The sequence below is a fragment of the Heptranchias perlo genome, unplaced genomic scaffold, assembly GCF_035084215.1.
Source record: "Heptranchias perlo isolate sHepPer1 unplaced genomic scaffold, sHepPer1.hap1 HAP1_SCAFFOLD_56, whole genome shotgun sequence".
Lineage (NCBI taxonomy): Eukaryota > Metazoa > Chordata > Chondrichthyes > Hexanchiformes > Hexanchidae > Heptranchias > Heptranchias perlo.
The window spans coordinates 6,432,965-6,450,087 of NW_027139581.1; the positions used below are offsets into that span (position 1 = coordinate 6,432,965).

At 42.7% G+C, this 17,123-nt stretch overlaps 1 protein-coding gene and 1 non-coding gene across 2 annotated transcripts; both read left to right on the forward strand.

The window, feature by feature from the left end:
• The first annotated feature begins 3,440 nt into the window (after positions 1–3,440).
• LOC137315801 (probable G-protein coupled receptor 139) lies at positions 3,441–6,863 on the forward strand. Its single transcript, XM_067980283.1, has 2 exons — positions 3,441–3,510; positions 5,959–6,863. Exons 1-2 carry the CDS (start codon positions 3,441–3,443, stop codon positions 6,861–6,863), a joined length of 975 nt encoding a protein of 324 aa, XP_067836384.1.
• A 9,864-nt stretch (positions 6,864–16,727) lies between these two features.
• trnal-uaa (transfer RNA leucine (anticodon UAA)) lies at positions 16,728–16,810 on the forward strand. The gene has a single exon. It is a non-coding gene; the product is annotated as a tRNA-Leu (tRNA).
• Positions 16,811–17,123: the final 313 nt, after the last annotated feature.

Genomic DNA, 17,123 nt, shown 5'->3' on the forward strand with positions numbered 1-17,123 from the left:
AAGTGATATCGTAGATTGGATGGCAAAAAGTGAAACAGTCCCTAACCGAAGAGACTAACTATTAAAGCTTCATCCGAGTCATCAGCCAGGGTGCAGTAAAATGTGTTATAACCAAAGAGAAAAAAGACAAATAATTAATAAATCTTCATCTTCGTAACTGTAGCTGGTTTCATCTTAGATAGCAGACTCCCTGAAGGTTGCCTCACAGTGGGACAAACCTATTTCAATGTGCTGTCTGTGGACAAACCAATTTATGTTGTTCGAACAAAAAGATTTCTCCTAGTAGCTGCCGATGTTAATGTATCTCATCAAATCCGCCTATTATATAAATCTCTTTCTGATACAAGAATATTAGCCCAGAAATTACTTTTGCTCATACAGTGGACAACTAATGAACACATTCCAATGAAAATCAGGAACAACTTGCATTCACAGACCGCCTTTAATGTAATAAACATTCCCAAGGGGATTCACAGGGGCTGGAAGTAAAACAGGCACAAACGGAATCAGGAGGGATGATGAAATCCTTCGGCAAGGAGGGTTTAAGGGGGGTGTAAAACGAGAGACGAAGGGGATCAGGTTGGTTTTAGTTGTGTGAAGGAATGGCCACCAATGGTGGGATGAAGACAGAGGAGGATGGTAAAGTATAACAATAACTACCTGGATTGATAAAGCGCCTTTAACATGGATAAAAGTTAAAGGTGCTTCACAGAGATATCATCCGACAAAAATGGACCCCAGCCAAGGATGGGGATATTCGTCGAGGGACAAAAGCTTGGAGCAAGAGATGGATAGAAAGAAAGAAAGAAAGTTACATTTATTAAGCGCATTTCACAATCTCAGTATGTCCCAAAGTGCTTTGCAGCCAAAGAAATACTGTTGTAATGTAAGAAACACAGCGGGCATACTGCACACAGCAAGATCCCACAAACAGCAATGTGAAATTGAACAGATCATCTGGTTTTAGTGATGTTGATTGAGGCATAAATATTGGCCAGGCCAGCGGGGAGAACTTCCCTGCTCTTCTTCGAATAGTGCCATGGGATCTTGTACATCGACTTGAGGGGTCAGACGGACCCTCGGTTTAACGTCTCATCTGATGAAGGACTGCACCTGTGACAGTGCAGCATTACCTCAGTACAGCACTGAACTGAAGATTTTGTGTTGAAGTCGCTGAAGTTGGTCTTGAACGCACAAACTTCTCATCTTCTAACTCAGAGGCAAGAGTCCCACCCACTGAATCACAACTGACACCTGAAAGGGAGTAATGTAGATGGGAGAACTTTGGGAGCACACCTGGGGCGTGGACGTGGCTTCAGGTTCAGCTGCCAAAAGTAGGGCAAAGAGATTGTGGATACACAAGCAGCCAGAGGTGGAGGAGAAGAGAGAGGGGCTGTAAAACTGGAGGAGGTTGCAGAGATAGGGAGGGGTGAGGCTCTCATGTATTTAAGCGTAAGGAAGAAAACGATAAAGACTTAGGAGACTGGAAGCCAATGCAGGTCAGTGAGGGCTTGGATGATTGGTGAAGGAGATAGTGAGGGATAGGTTACAGACAGCAGAGTTTTGGATGAGTTGAAGTTTTTGGAGATGCCGGAGAGGAGAACAAAGGCCAGAGAGGGTAGAAAGGCATGGCTAAGGGTTTTAGTAGCAGATTATCAAGGCGAGTGGAACGGGTGTTATTACGGACCCGGAAGAAGGCGGTCTTTGTGATGGAGAGGATATGGGATCAGAAGCTCAGCACGGGGTCGAATGGGACGTCAAAGTTACGAACAGTGAGTTTCAGCCTCAGACAAAAGCCAGGCATGGGGATGGAATCAGTGCCGAGGATTTGGAGATTGTGGGGCCAAAGGTCATGACATTCCAATTGTAACTGGAGGAAATTGTAGCTTATTTAAAACAGGTTGTCGGTCTGATAACACAAAGACATTGGAAAGGTCGACAGGGGCGGTGATTTTGTCCACGTTCAACTGAAAGCAGGTCCATGTTTGCAGACGAAGTCACCATAGATGAGGAAAAGGGATAGGTTACAGACAGCCTTGATAATCTGCTACTAAAACCCTTAGCCATGCCTTTCTACCCTCTCTGGCCTTTGTTCTCCTCTCCGGCATCACCATGTAGATGAGGAAAAGGAGGGAGCCGAGGATTGAACCTTTAGAAACATCAGAGATAACGGTGGTAGGGTGGGAAGAGAAGCTTCTCCCGGTTACGATCAGATCATTGAGTGGAAACAAGCGAGGGTCGTCCCACCAAAAGGGGACAATGTCTGATGAATGAGGAGGTCATGGGTGGATTTGCTGTAGGTGCTTGGGGAAATGTTCATGGTTATGTGGAAAGAGCAAGATGGTGGGACTAATTGAATAGCTCTTTCAAAGAGCCGGCACAAGCAAGATGGGTCGAATGGCATCTTTCAAATTCGATGAATTAATTTGTGGTGGGGTGGGGGGCGGATGCAGAGGGGTGGCCCATGGACGAATTTAAAATCAAGGATGAGAATTTTAAATTTCAGGGATATGGGAGTGGGTGCCAGTGAGGGTCAGTGAGGCCGAGCGGGACCTGGTGCTGGTTGGTCACAGGCAACAGAGATTTGGACGAGCTCAGGTTTATGGAAGGTGGAGGATCGGTGGCCGGCCAGGACTGTATTGGAGGAATGGAGTCTGGAAGGGACAGAGGCATGGATGAGGGACTCAATGGCAATGGGCTGAGGAAGGAATGGAGGCGGGTGAGGGAAACAGGGGGCCTTTGTGATGGAGGTCAAATCAGGTCATCAGTTCAGCTCGGCGTTACACGGGGCCAATTTTACTGGACCCGTTAACCAATGTAGAATAAACGGGTAAACACCTGCAGTAAAATAGCGGAGAGTGGAATCCCAATGGGGCACTTTCAGTCTCCGTCCCCTAATATCACCCACAGTCATTTCTAGGCTGCAATCCTCAACCTGCCCTTTAACTCTCCTCGTGTCGGAGACTCAAAATTCATATTTTGACTGGGAAACTGCAGGAACAGAGTGAAACGGGTCTGGTTGAGTCCCTGGATTTAATGTACACTGCGGATAAATCGGTATACATTATAAATGAATCGCCAAGAGTGAACATGACCAATACAATTATATGAAAACTGTAAATGAAGCCGCTCATTATTGTTGGATCAGTCCTGTATGAGCACAGATTTTAACTTTATTCCTGAGAGAGGTCTCATTAAGATAATGTCCTGGACTTTGAGATGTTTGTGTTATATCCACCACATTATTTATATCGGAGTCAAAGCTGCTGATGTAATGTGTTTGTTCAAGTGACTGTAACTAATAGCAATGATCAGGAGTATAACCATGTCAGTGTCGACTTGTCCCCTGTATAAATCAGGGTTCATTGGAATTCATCAGTTCAGGGCGTCTTCTGGAGTTATGTTTACCAGACCAACAGAAGTGACAGCTTCTCACAGAAATGGGATATCCAGTAATATTTCAGATAGAAGACATTTACTATCCTGCCCTTTCAGCCGTTGGAGTGCCGGGTAAGCTGTTATCTCAGCTGATAATGGCGTAAATCGGTGTTAACTGTGCTGCTGTCCTTGGCGAAATATTTTTTCTCCCTGCATGTTTTGCACGGTAGCCTGAGCTGCTCTACCAGTTTAATGATGGAATGTGTTAAGTTGGTCTTGTTGGAGCTGGTCTGTAATGATCTTTGGAAATCCAACCCTGGCATTGTTACTGGGTGTACTGAATGTACACTACTCTGTACTGAATGTACTGTTCAATAACTGAATGTACTGTTCAATAACTGAATGTACTGTTCAATAACTTCTAAACGTTCGGTCTTGTCGCAATTCCATTATATCTGCAATGACCTTTGTATATCCCAAACTGGCATTGTTCCTGGATTATTCTCTGTACTGAATGTATTGGAATCAGGTGTCTGGACTAAGAGATGGTATCAGACCATCAGGAGCTGTTAACAGTTTCATGTTGTGGAACTAACGTGTCCTGGAATATTTTTTCATAAATGTGTTTTCAGTGATTGATAATGAGACAGCTCACGGTCTCAGTGTTCCAAGAAGGCAGAGCAAAGTCCCCCTTCCCCAATAACATGGTTCAGTTTAACAGGGGTTTCAGTCTATTTATTGGTTATCACTTATGAAATGTTATTTCATTGCGTTCATCTGACAGAGCTCCAGTTGTCTGGCTTCTGTATTGAGTTTGTTGCTGAATCTTTCACATCTCCTTTTCTGCTTCACTGTGGATGAATTCATTCTAAGATACAATGTTTTGGTGTTATGCTGTGTCAGTTTGCACTGTAACTGTTGGAATCCTGAGTCCTTCTATTTATCTGTGAATTCTGAGCAGCAGCGGTGACGTTGGCGTTTTGTTTGAAGAACAACACCGCTATCTAATGGTGTACTTTATAATTACAGGAGAAGGAATTTCAATTGTTGTGAAATCTGGAAGATGTATTTCTTCCATGATTTTACAGATTTCTATGTTTCTTCCATGATTTGCAGATGAAGCAAACAGCGTAGGCGAACAGGAGGAAACTTGGAAATCTGTAGTAACAGTAAACTATTCCACAGAGGCTTCACTATTTAACAAACTGACACTGAGAATAGGATCCGTGGAACACGGGGCTGGTGAACAGAATGTAGGGGCAGGAAGTTAGGATTGAATCGAAAGTGAAAAGGGCGCATTGAGAAAGAGAGTAGAGAGGGCAGAATAATAGATAGAAGAGCGAGAGTGCAATAAAACCCTCACAATCTGACAACTAATAGATAGAGAAGCGATAGAGACTGAGGCGGAGAGGGAAAACGAGAGGGGGGAGGAGGAGCGTGAGACGAGAAAGAGAGAGAAAGAGAGAAAGGGAGAGACAGAGAGAGAATGAGAGAATGAGAGAGAGAGCGAAAAAGCGACAGCAGGGTGAATAATTCATCGGAATGAACTGATGAAACTTCCAGTACAATTATGAAGAGGAAATGTGACTTGAAGATGTTAATAGGAAGTTGTCAGATTGTGAGAGTTTTATTGCACTCTCGCTGGGTGTGTTTATCGTTATCAGGACCTCAGTCTGTTTTGGTGATTGTTACTTTTCCTTATTCACTGACTGAATAAATAAACATAATTCAAATGTATTTAAAGAATAGAATCAGTGATTTTTTGATCCTAATGAATTATTATGATACTGTATTCTAAAAACTCGGTATCAGCGGAATTCAATGAAGAACGAGGTTGATTTAATGAATACATTTTGATTTAATTTTAATTGAATGTGCAAATTAAATTTAATGAGCACATTTTATAGCCAATGAGCGGTTCCCTGACACCAATAACCACTGAAATGAACTGTTGAATTTATTAGTTGGATTGTGTTAGTGGGGTCTATAGATTAGATTTCCTCTCACATTCTGCTGCAGTCTCTCCCTGTGAATCCCAGTCTCTCCAACCACCACATTGAATCCTCTGTCTCCTCATCCATTGCTTCAGTTCATCCGCTTTCTCACACCAGCTGTTCCTGACTCCCTTCCAGCCACTCTCGGCCTTTCCCCGTTTTGTGCCAACCCCTGTCGGTTCTCTTAACCCAGGGCAACAAACCAGCTGCACCTCCGCCTATCCCCTCACCTTCCCAGCCTCTGCTCTCTTTCCCGTCAGTCTGGAGCCAAATCCGACTTTAACCCGTTGGATTCGCGCTCGGGAAAACTCCTTCTCACTTCCCCACCGGCACTGCGCTCTCACTCGGCCCTTCCAGTGGATCCGGTGCTCATTTATTCACTTTCTTTATCGATTTCACAATTCATTATTTATAATTGAGTTTAAAAACATCTCTCTTCCTGAAAGCGCTCTCCAGGTGAATGAATCAGTTTCCACCGTTCGATGCAGGAACAAAGCTGGAAATTTAACCCCAGATCCTGTCAAATTGCTGCTTTGGCTCCAGGTCTGATCAGTAATTTCTATGCTTCCTTTTCTCTCTCTTACAGTTAACTTGGTGGCGATTCTGATCCTGTCCCGAGGAAAGTGCGGGCTCTCCAAATGTATCAGTTGCTATCTGGTAGGAATGTCTGTGGCCGATCTCCTGGTCGTTATCACTGATCTGATATTGACACGGGTTGGTCAAATTTATTTCCGCAATTCATTCTTGTTCATTACTCCCGTGTGTCGTCCCATTAAGTACTTGGGTTCTGCAGCCACAGTGGTATCCGTCTGGCTCACAGTCGCTTTCACCTGTGATCGATTTGTGGCTATTTGTTATGAGAATCTTAAAACAAAATATTGCAACGAGAAAACGGCGCTTGCAGTAATAGGGACAGTGAGTGTGTTGGGCTTTTTAGAGAGTGTTCCCTGGTACTTCATATATGAACCTTACCTTATAATTGATAATGTTCCCAGAGATTGTATCTTTAAAGTGATCTTCCGTACTTCCCCAGTATGGGCCGCATTTGAGTTATTTCACCTCATTTTAACCCCTTGTGTCCCGTTCTTTCTGATTTTGCTGCTCAATGTTCTGACGGTCAGACGCATTTTGGTGGTCAGTCGAGTCCGCAGGGGACTCCGGGGCCGCAGCAATGGAGAGAATCACCAGGATCCAGAGATGGAGAACCGAAAGAAATCCATCATTTTACTCTTCAGTATATCGGGCAGTTTTATCCTATTATGGATGACACAGGTTGTAAATAACATTTATCGGCGAATGACAGACACTCGGTATTATAATTCCTTCACTGACCCTCGTTATATCACAGAATCCACATCAAGAATACTGCAGCTTCTCAGTTCCTGCACAAACACGTGTATTTATGTCCTGACCCAGGCTAAATTCAGGGAGGAGCTGAAGAACGCGGTGAAATACCCACTCAATCTAATTGTTAAATTAGTGAAATCGTAGAAAGAGCTGAAGGGTTTCAAGCACTAGAACTATTTCTGGCCATTTCATACTCCACCCCCTGCACTTCCCACCGGATGGAAAGTACATTTTATATTCGCTGAAATAATCTTATGTCTGATTCTGAAATTATATTTTATTGATAATATGACCCTTTGAGGCGTGATTCGCTCTGCAGACAACACATGAATTGTTGCTCAAACAGGCGGCACTAAAGAGCTCAACTGAACTTCAACTAAATGGCCGTCCTGCAAAATCGCCAAACCTATCAATCAAAGTAGCTGCTGTGGGCCTGATCAGAATGGGTGCACTCCACATGAATGGAGAGATAGAATGACAGAGATAGACAGACAGACAGAACAAAAAGTAGATAGATGGATAGATAGATTGATGGAGGCAAGGAGAGGAAGAGACATTGAGAAAAACTGACATACAGAGGCAGATAGAAAAGGGAAATGAGAGACAGTTAGAGCCATAAACAGAGAGAAAAGCAGATAACTGTGAAAGGAATAGTGAAGAAAGTGAAAGAAAGGAAGACGTAGAGAAAAAGAAAGTGAAAGTGACTGAAGTGCAGAAAGGGGCAGAGAGAAAAGGACAGTTCACAAGTTAAAGAAAGACGTGAAGAAACAGAGTAAGAGATTTAGATGGAGAAACAGCTGGAGACAATCAAAAAGAAAAAGAAATAAACAGAAAAGAGGGAGAAAGAATAAAGGGCAGAAACATAGTGGGGGCAGGAAGATAAATAGAAAAGACAAGAGAGGTGGAAATAACGTGGAAGGAGAAAAATATAATGAGAAAGAAATACATGGAGAAAAAGCACAAACAGGAAAGGAGCATGTATACATTAGAAAACAGAGACAGGAAATGAATAACACAGATTAAGGGAAAGAGAGGGAGTTTACCAGCGAGAGAAAGTTGAGAGAAACAGGTAGACAAATGGAGAAAGAAACTCAGAGGTGCAGAAGGAAAGTGGACAGAAAGTGAGAGGCACACAGGGAAAATTACAAAGAGAGATTGAAACAGGGCAATAGAGATAAAAGAAGTGAAACAAACAGAACTGGAGACACAGAAAAAATCAGTGCAGGAGAGCGACAGACAGCAAAAGAGACAAAGTGAGACAACAAAAGAAAGAGGCGGATATTTTCTGGTCTACAAATGGACAATGTAATTCATTGAAACGGAATTTGTACACTGCCCTTTATATTAACACATCTCAAAACACTTTACACAATGAATTAATTCTGAACTGCGGAGGCAGCTATGTAAATAAATATGTTTATGAATATAATTACAATATATGTATCTGAACAGAAGAAATTGGAGTTTTTATGTTGATAAAAAGCGTCCAATTGTACTGTTACTTTTTCTTCATTTGTATAAAAGATAATGTTGGACTAATGTGCAAGAATTAATGATGCTTTTACATAGTCTGCGGACAACGAAATTAAAGTTGATTGTGAATTCATAAAAAAGAAAGAGATGGAGAAAGTGAAGAGAGAAATAAAGAAAAGGAGAGACAGAACAGAGAGAGTGAAATGCAGAGCGAAAGAGAGAGAAAGAGTTGAAAAGGGGGTGAGAAGGCAAAAGAGACAGAGATAGAGAGAGAGTGGGGAGACAACGAGCGAGAGGGACAGCGAGGCAAATGGAAAGAAGAGATAAAGATGGAAGACAGAAACATAGAGATATAAAGAGAGAAGCAAAGGGTGACAGAGAAAAAATATAGAAATGGAACAGTGATACAGAGACAGAAATTAAAAGAGGGTGAAGTAACAAGACAGAAAAATGCCAGAAAGAAGACTGAGAAAGATAAATATATTGACAGAGAGACAGAACCAGTGAAAGACAGACAGATAAAAAAAACAGCAACGTAGACACAGGAATGTGATCAACACACAGATAGCACAAAATAATCATAAAACAACTCATTGTAATCAGCTTGGAGTGGGTGAGTGCAGAAGCAGAACAGCAGCAGATGAAGCAGGCGAGCCAGTTAATGTCTGTTCTGGGGGAACAGGTTTTGGGTTTAATTTTGACAGTTGTGAAGATGATGCCTGGAGGCTGCACAATAAAGTCACTCAGTCTTGTGTAACTGACCCTGCCCTTTATTTACAGCAGGAGTTTTACCAGCTGCTCTGTACAGTGTGTAACTTTCCCAGTGACCTGCTGTATTCTGCATTAAATCAGCCTGTACTCTTACCCCTTCTGTTGTGTTAGTAAACTGGACAGAGTCCCACAGCACTGTAACAAAAAGCAAAATATTCTAAATCTGAAAGAACAAAGTTTATCGTTTCGGGCGTGGAGAATCTTCTTCATCAAATTTCATCCAATCAGAAAAATAGACGTGGGATATATACACTTATAAAAAAATTAAAAATCAATATTTATGTTTGCAAAAAGCACAAAGCAAGAGAGGAATCATGGGTAGAGGGGTGTATCAGATTATCTCAGTCAAATGATCCCATGCAGAATGAGAAAGATAGAAAGTCTTGCATGTCTATAGCGCCTTTCCCAGTGTCACGTTGTCCCAAAGCGCTTTACAATCAAAGAAATACTTTTAACTGTACTCACTGTTGTAATGCAGGCAGACAATTTGAGCACAGCAAGCTCCCATAAACAGCAATGAAGAAAATGATGAGATAATCTGTTTTAGGTCTTGGTTGAGTGATAAATATTGGCCAGGACATCGGGGAGAACTCCACTGCTCTTCTTCGAATAGTACCATGGGATCTTTTGCATCCACCTGTGAGGTCCTCAGTTTAACGCCTCATCCCAAAGACGGCATCTCCAACAGTGCAGCGCTCCCTCAGTACTGCACTGGAGTGTCAGCCGAGATTTTCTGCTCAAATCCCTGGATTGCAAACTGTGTCCAGGCAAGGACCATTTTTTACCAATCAATATATTAAAGTTAAGCGTCCAGCAATCAGGCATCAGCTCATGTAACCTGAACTCCAGGTTACAACAATTCTCTCAAAATGATTGCTGATTTTATTTTCATCCACCAATTGTACAGTGTCCATAAAATAAGGTAAACGGAATAAAATGAAAACAAAAAAGATTCTTCATGATAACATGAATCAATACCAGTAGTGGTAATGTAGGGAATGGCATCAAACAGGAAATTAGGGATGCATGTAACAAGGGTACTGTAGTTATCATGGGTGACTTTAATCTACATCTTGATTTGGCCAAACCAAATTAGTAATAATACTGTGGAGGATGAATTCCTGGAGTGAGTCCGAGAAGTTTTTTTAGACCAGTACGTTGAGGAGACAAATAGGGAACAGACTATCCTTAATTGGATATTGTGCAATGAGAAGGGGTTAATTAATGATCTTGTTTGTGTGGTCCTTTTCGAAAGAATGGCCATGACATGATAGAATTCTTCATTTAGATGGAAAGTGAAATAGTCCAATCGAAACTAGGGTCCTAAATCTAAACAAAGGAAACTACGAAGAATGAGGAGTGAGTTGGCTGTGATAGATTGGGGATTACCATGATGGTGGATTGGCAATGGTTAACATTTAAGGAATGAATGCATGAACTGCATCAATTATACATTCCTTTCTGACGCAAAAACACAAAAGGAAAAGCGGCCCAACCATGGCTAACAAAAGAAATTAAGCATAATTTTAGATCCAAAGAGGAGGCATATTAAGTTGCCAGAAAATGTAGCAAGACTGAGGATTGGGATCAGTTCATAATTCAGCAGAAAAGATTAAAAGGGGAAAATAGAGCATGAGAGTAAACTTGCAAGGAACATAAAAGCAGACTGTTAAAGCTTCTACAAGTATGTAAAAAGAAAAAGATTAGTGAAGACAAATGCAGGTGCCTCACAGTCAGAAACGGGAGAATTTATAATAGGTACAAGGAAATGGCAGAGCAATTAAACAAATACTTTGGTTCTGTCTTCAAGGAAGAGGACACAAACAACTTCCCAGATATGCTCGGGAACCAAGGGTCTAGTGAGAAGGAGGTGTTAAAGGAAATTAGTGTTTGTTAAAAAATAGTGCTGGAGAAATTAATGGAACTGAAAGCCGATAAATCGCCACGGCCTGACAATCTGCATCCCAGAGTATTAAAATAGTTAGCTATGGAAATAATGGATGCATTGGATGTCATCTTCAAAAATTGTATAGATTTTGGTGAAATCCCTGCAGATTGGAGGGTGGCAAAGGTAACCACACTGTTTGGAAAAGGCGGGAGAGAAAACAGGGAACTGCAGACCGATTAGCCTAACATCAATAGAAGGGAAAATGCTCGAGTCTATTATAAAAGATATGATAACAGGACACTTCGAAAATATCAATGGGATTAGACAAAGTCAACATGGATTTATGAAAGGGAAATCTTGTTTGACAAACCTACTGGAGGTTTTTGAGGGTGTAACTGGTAGGATAGATAAGGGGGAAACCAATGGATGTGGTTTATTATGATTTTCAGAAGGCCTTTGAGAAACTCCCACAAAAGAGGTTCGTGTGCAAACTTAAATCACATGGGATTGGGGTTAATATACTGGCATGGATTGAAAATTGGTTCACAGACAGGAAACAGAGAGTTGGAATAAATGGGTCTTTTTCGGGGTTGCAGGTGGTAACTAGTGGGGTACCGCGGGGATCCGTTCTTTGGCCCCTTAATATTTCCAAGTTTGCTGATGATACAAAACTAGGTGGGATGGTGAGTTGTGAGGATGATGCAAAGAGGCTTCAAGGCGATTTAGACAAGTTGAGTGAGTGGGCAAATACATGGCAGATGCAGTATAACGTGGATAAATGTGAAGTTATCCACTTCGGATGGAAAAACAGAAAGGCAGCGTATTATTTAAATTGTGATCGATTGGGAAACGTTGATGTAAAAAAGGACCTGGGTGTCCTTGTACACCAATCACTGAAAGCAAACATGCAGGTGCAGCAAGCAGTTAGGAAGGCAATTGATATGTGGGCCTTCATTGCAAGTGGATTTGAGTACAGGAGAAAAGATATCTCACTGCAGTTATACAGGGCTTTGGTGAGACCACACCTGTTTGTGTGCAGTTTTGGCCTCCTTACCTAAGAAAGGATACACTTGGCATGGAGGGAGTGCAGCGAAGTTTCACCACACTGATTCCTATGATGGCAGCACTGTCGTATGAGGAGATATTGTGTCGACTAAGCCTGTATTCACTCGAGTTTAAAAGAATAAGAGGGGATCTCATTGAAACGTATAAAACTCTGACAGGGCTAGACAGGCTGGATGCAAGGAGGATGTTTCCCCTGGCTGGGGGGTCCAGAACGAGGGGTCACAGTCTAGGAAACGGAGCAGGACATTTCGGACTGAGATGAGGAGAAATGTCTTCACTCAAAGGGTGATGAAACACTGGAATTCTCTACCCAGAAGCCTGTGGAGGCCATGTCACTGAGTATATTTAAGAAGGACATTGATAGATTTCTGGGCACAGAAGTCATCAAGGGGTATGGGGAGAGAGCGGGAATATGTTATTGAGATAAAGAATCAGCTATGATCGTATTGAATGGCGGAGCAGGCTCGAAGGGCCGAAAGGCCTACTCCTGCTCCTATTTTCTTTGTTTCTATGTTTCGATGTAAAAAGGAAGAGAGCAGCAAAAGTAAACGTTGGTCTCTTAGAGGCTGAGACAGGAGAAATTTTCATAGGTAATCAGAAAGTGGCAGATAGGTTAAACAAATATTTGTTTCTCTGTTTTCACAGTGGAAGACACAAAAAGCATAACAAAAATAATGGGGAACCAGGGGGTAAATGAGAGGAAGGAACTTAATACAATTAATATCGCTGGAGAAAAAGTACTGGACAAACTAATGGGACAAAAAGCCAACAAATCCCCTGAACCTGATGGCCAACATCCGTGGGTTCAAAAAGAGGTGGATGCAGAGATAGTGGATGCATCGGTTATGATCTTCCCAAATTCTCGAGATTCTGGAATGGTCCCAGTGGATTGGAATGCAGCAAATGTTATCCCGCTATTCAAGAAGGGAGGGGGAGAAAAAACAAGGAACGACAGGCCAATTAGCCTGACCTCTTGCCGTCGGGAATATTTGAAATCCATTATTAAGGAAGTGGTAACAGGGCACTTAGAACATCATAATATGATTCGGCAGAGTCAACGTTGTTTAATGAAAGGGAAATCGTGTTTGACAAATTTATTCGAGTTTTTTGAGGATGCAACTAGCAGGATAGATAAAGGTGAACCAATGGATGTCGTACATTTGGATTTTCAAAAGACATTCGATAAGATGCCACATCAAAGGTTGTTGCACAATGTAAGGGTTCATGGAGTTGGGATAATCCATTAGCACGGATAGAGGATTGGTTAACGGACAGAAAATAGAGTGCGGATAAATGGGTCATTTTCAGGTTGGCAGGCTGTAAGGAGTGGGGTGCCGCCAGGATCGGAGCTTGGGCCTCAGCTATTTACAATCTATATCAATGGCTTAGATGAACAGACCGAGTGCAATGCATCCAAGTTTGCTGATGATACAAAGCTAGGTGGGAAAGTAAGCTGTGAGGAGGACACAATGAGTCTGCAAAGGGATATAGACAGGCTAAGTGAATGGGTAAGAAGGTGCCAGGTGGAGTAAGATGTGGGGAAATGTGAGGTTTTACAATTCGGTATGAAAAATTGAAAAGCAGAATATTTTTATATGTTGAGAAATTAGTAAAATTTGGTGTTCAGGAAGAATTGGGTGTCCTCGTACAAGAAACACAAAAAGTGATTATGCAGGTGCAGCAAGCAATGAGGAAGGCAAACGGCATGTTGGCGTTTATTGCAAGGGGGTTGGAGTACAACAGTAAGGAAGTCTTACTACAGTTGTACAGGGCATTGGTGAGACCTCACCTAGAGTACTGCGCAGAGTTTTGGTCTCCTTATCTAAGGAAGGATATATTTGCCTTTGAGGCGGTGCAACGAAGGTTCACCAAATTAATTCCTGGGGTGAGAGGTTTGTCCTATGAAGAGAGGTTGAGTAGAATGGGACTATACTTTCTGGAGTTTTTAAGAATGTGAGGTGATTTCATTGGAACACATAAGATTCTGAGGGTGCTTGACAGGGTACATGCCGAGAGGCTGATTTCTCTGGCTGGAGAGTCGAGAACTAGGGGGCATAGTCTCAGGGTAAGGGTTCGGCCATTCAAGACTGAGATGAGGAGGAATTTCTTCACTCAGAGGGTTGTGAATCTTAGGAATTCTCAACCCCAGAGGGCTGTGGATGCTGAGTCATTCAATATATTCAAGACTGAGATCGATAATTTTTTCGACTCTCGGGAATCAAGGGATATGGGGATCGGGCGGGAAGTGGAGTTGAGGTCGAAGATCAGCCATGATCTTATTGAATGGCGGTGCAGGTTCGAGGGGCCGAGTGGCCTACTCCTGCTCCTATTTTATGTTCTTATGCTCTTATATTGCTTAATGCTTTATTTAAAAAAATTAAATAAGTGATTTGATTCCCAAACAGAATTAAAACGATGGGATTCTTGTCATTCTCCAGTGATTTGAACCGGCCATTCCATATCCAGACCCAGTGCTACCATCAGGCCATCAATGTCTGTTCATGGATTTCCAAGTGGCTTCTCTATAATTCGTGTTGGAGAGAATGTTCCTGTCACGTTTTCAACATTGGAATCTGTGTATTCAGAGAGAAAAATCCACGCGGAAGACCAGGATTCAATTCCCCGACAGGGAGGTTACACTTTTGCTGTCTTTAATAGATTCACTTTCATTTCTCTTGTAATTTACCTGCAATATTGGATGCGGAAAATACACTGAAAGACAAACTCGGACCATCCCGCTTTCCACAATTTAATTTCACTGATATTCCAGCGATTTTAAAAGCTGCTCTCTGCCTCACCCTTCACCTCGATATCAGAACCAACAGTTCATCTGTTTTTTGGTGGTATTGTTTGAGGAAAGATCATCATCCAGGTTTCCAGCCATGCGCACAGCAAGGTCCCACAAACCGCAATGACAAAGTAACAGGTACATAATGCAGATGGGAAACGAGTGGAACTGAGCAGTATGAAAGTGTAACGGGATTAAATTAAAGAGCTGCCTGGAATGGGGTTCACCCGGTTGTGAACCAATTGGATCTTAAGTCCTTAACCACTCGGCCTGGTGCTTAATGACACTTTATTTATCTTTCCACGGGCCACTGGTGAAAGAAGATGAACGACCACTTTTCCATCTCTTTGTTGGATCATGTCCAGAGTCAAATTATGTGAGGAACGCGGGAGAGAGTGTGGGAGAGAGAGAAAGAGACAGAGACCCATTCAGAAAAACGGAGAAAATGTGTGGCGCGCGCACATACCAACACACACACCCAAACAGACAGAAACACATCGGGTGACTCAAACACACAGAGAGAGACAGACTATCGGTCATTTGGCATATTCTTTGTTCTATTTCTGTCGTCGATTTCGTGAAATCTTGCAGATCAATTCCAACGAGCATAAAACTCGAAGTGTTCAAAGCCGTGCATTTTTAATTCACTGAAGAATGAGAAGTTTGCTGCTTGTTAAACCGCTGATAATGGCATCCGCAGTCGGCAGGATCCGTACCTTCGCGGAAAGATCCCAATGGATTTCTGATCCATCGCCTTAACCACTCGGGGATACTCAGCACCATCTCAACACATCGACAAGCCTGGAGGCGTGGGGTTAAAATATTAGACTAAAAATCCAACGGGTTTATACCCGCGTGGGTTCGAAACCCATTTCTTATAACAGTTATTTCCGTTCCATTTTGATGTTGCTCATTGAAACTCTTGTTCCATCTGCCTCATGCACCTGTTACTCTGTCATTGCTGTTTGTGGGGCCTTGCTGGTCGCAAATTTCCAAACCTGGACGATAATGAACACCACCAAAAAGCAGATGAACTGACCATCCTTTTCATTGCTGTATGTGAGATCTTTCTGGTTAATCTCCTCTCCGCCCTTTCCGATGTCTTTGTCTCTCTGTCTCTCCCTGTCCTTCACCACAACACGAACGAGGAACTGGCACAGGACGGAAAGTGAAGCTTTTGAAGGCAGCAAAAGTTCCACTTTCGGTCGGGGAATTGAACCGCGGGTGTTCGAGTTACAGGCGAGGATACTCACCACAATACTAACGAGGAGCTGGTGTAATCTGGTGATGGACACTCACCACAGATGGCGTTGGACACCCTTCAAATTTCAGTGAATCTATTTTGAATATTTATTTGATGACAATTTGCGAAACTTCCTTCTTCAACTAACACCACCAAAACGCAGATTAACTGGCCATTCATTTCATTGTTGTATGTGGGATATTTCTCGCAAACCTCCTCTGCGCCCTCATCAGTGCCTCTCTCACTCTCCGTCTCTCTTCCTGTGTCTCGCTCTCTGTTTCTCTTTCTTTCTCTCTCTCTCTCTCTGTTGCGGGCTGCTGAATCAGCCCGGGATTGCTCACAGCTCGATTCTGCGTCTTCATTTCTTGCACATTTTTCGGGTTCTGCCATCGAGGTGAAGAGTGAGGCAGAGAGCAGGTTTTAAAATCGCTGGAATATCAGTGAAATTAAATTGTGGAAAGTGGGATGGTCGGAGTTCGACTTTCAGTGTATTTTCCACATCAAATATTGGAGATAAATGAAAGTGAAGCTTTTAAAGGCAGAAACACCGGGACTTCGACATTGGAGAATTGAACCCTGATCAACCGCGTGACAGATGGGGATATTCAGCACGACACCAACGTGGAACTGGCGTGAGCAGTTGATGGACATTCCCCACCGATGGCGTGAGACACGCTTCAAATTTCATTGAATCCATTCCAACCATTTATTTGATGACAAAGAAAAGCGTAGAAGAAGTGACACTCAAGTACATTACATATAGCGCAAGATTCTGAAAAGACCAGGATGGCCGAGTGGTTAAGGCGTTGGACTTAAGATGCAATGGGTTTATACCCGCGTGGGTTCGAACCCCACTCCTGGTAGTTGTTACATTTTGATACTGATCATTGACTCTCTTTTGCAATTTGCATCACAGAATCAGAGAAAGGTGACAGCACGGAATGAGGCCTTTTGGCCCATCGTGTCCGTGCCGGCTCCATGCAAGACCAATCCAGCTGGTCCCACTACCCGCCCTATCCCCCTTGCAATGCACTTTTTTTTCCGTTCAAGTACTTATCCCTTTCCGCTTTGAAAGCCATCATTGAATCTGCCTCTGTCAGCCACTTCGGGATGCTGAATTAGACCGGGTCTCTTCACAACGCGACTCTGCTTTTCATTTCTTGCTCATTATTGTGG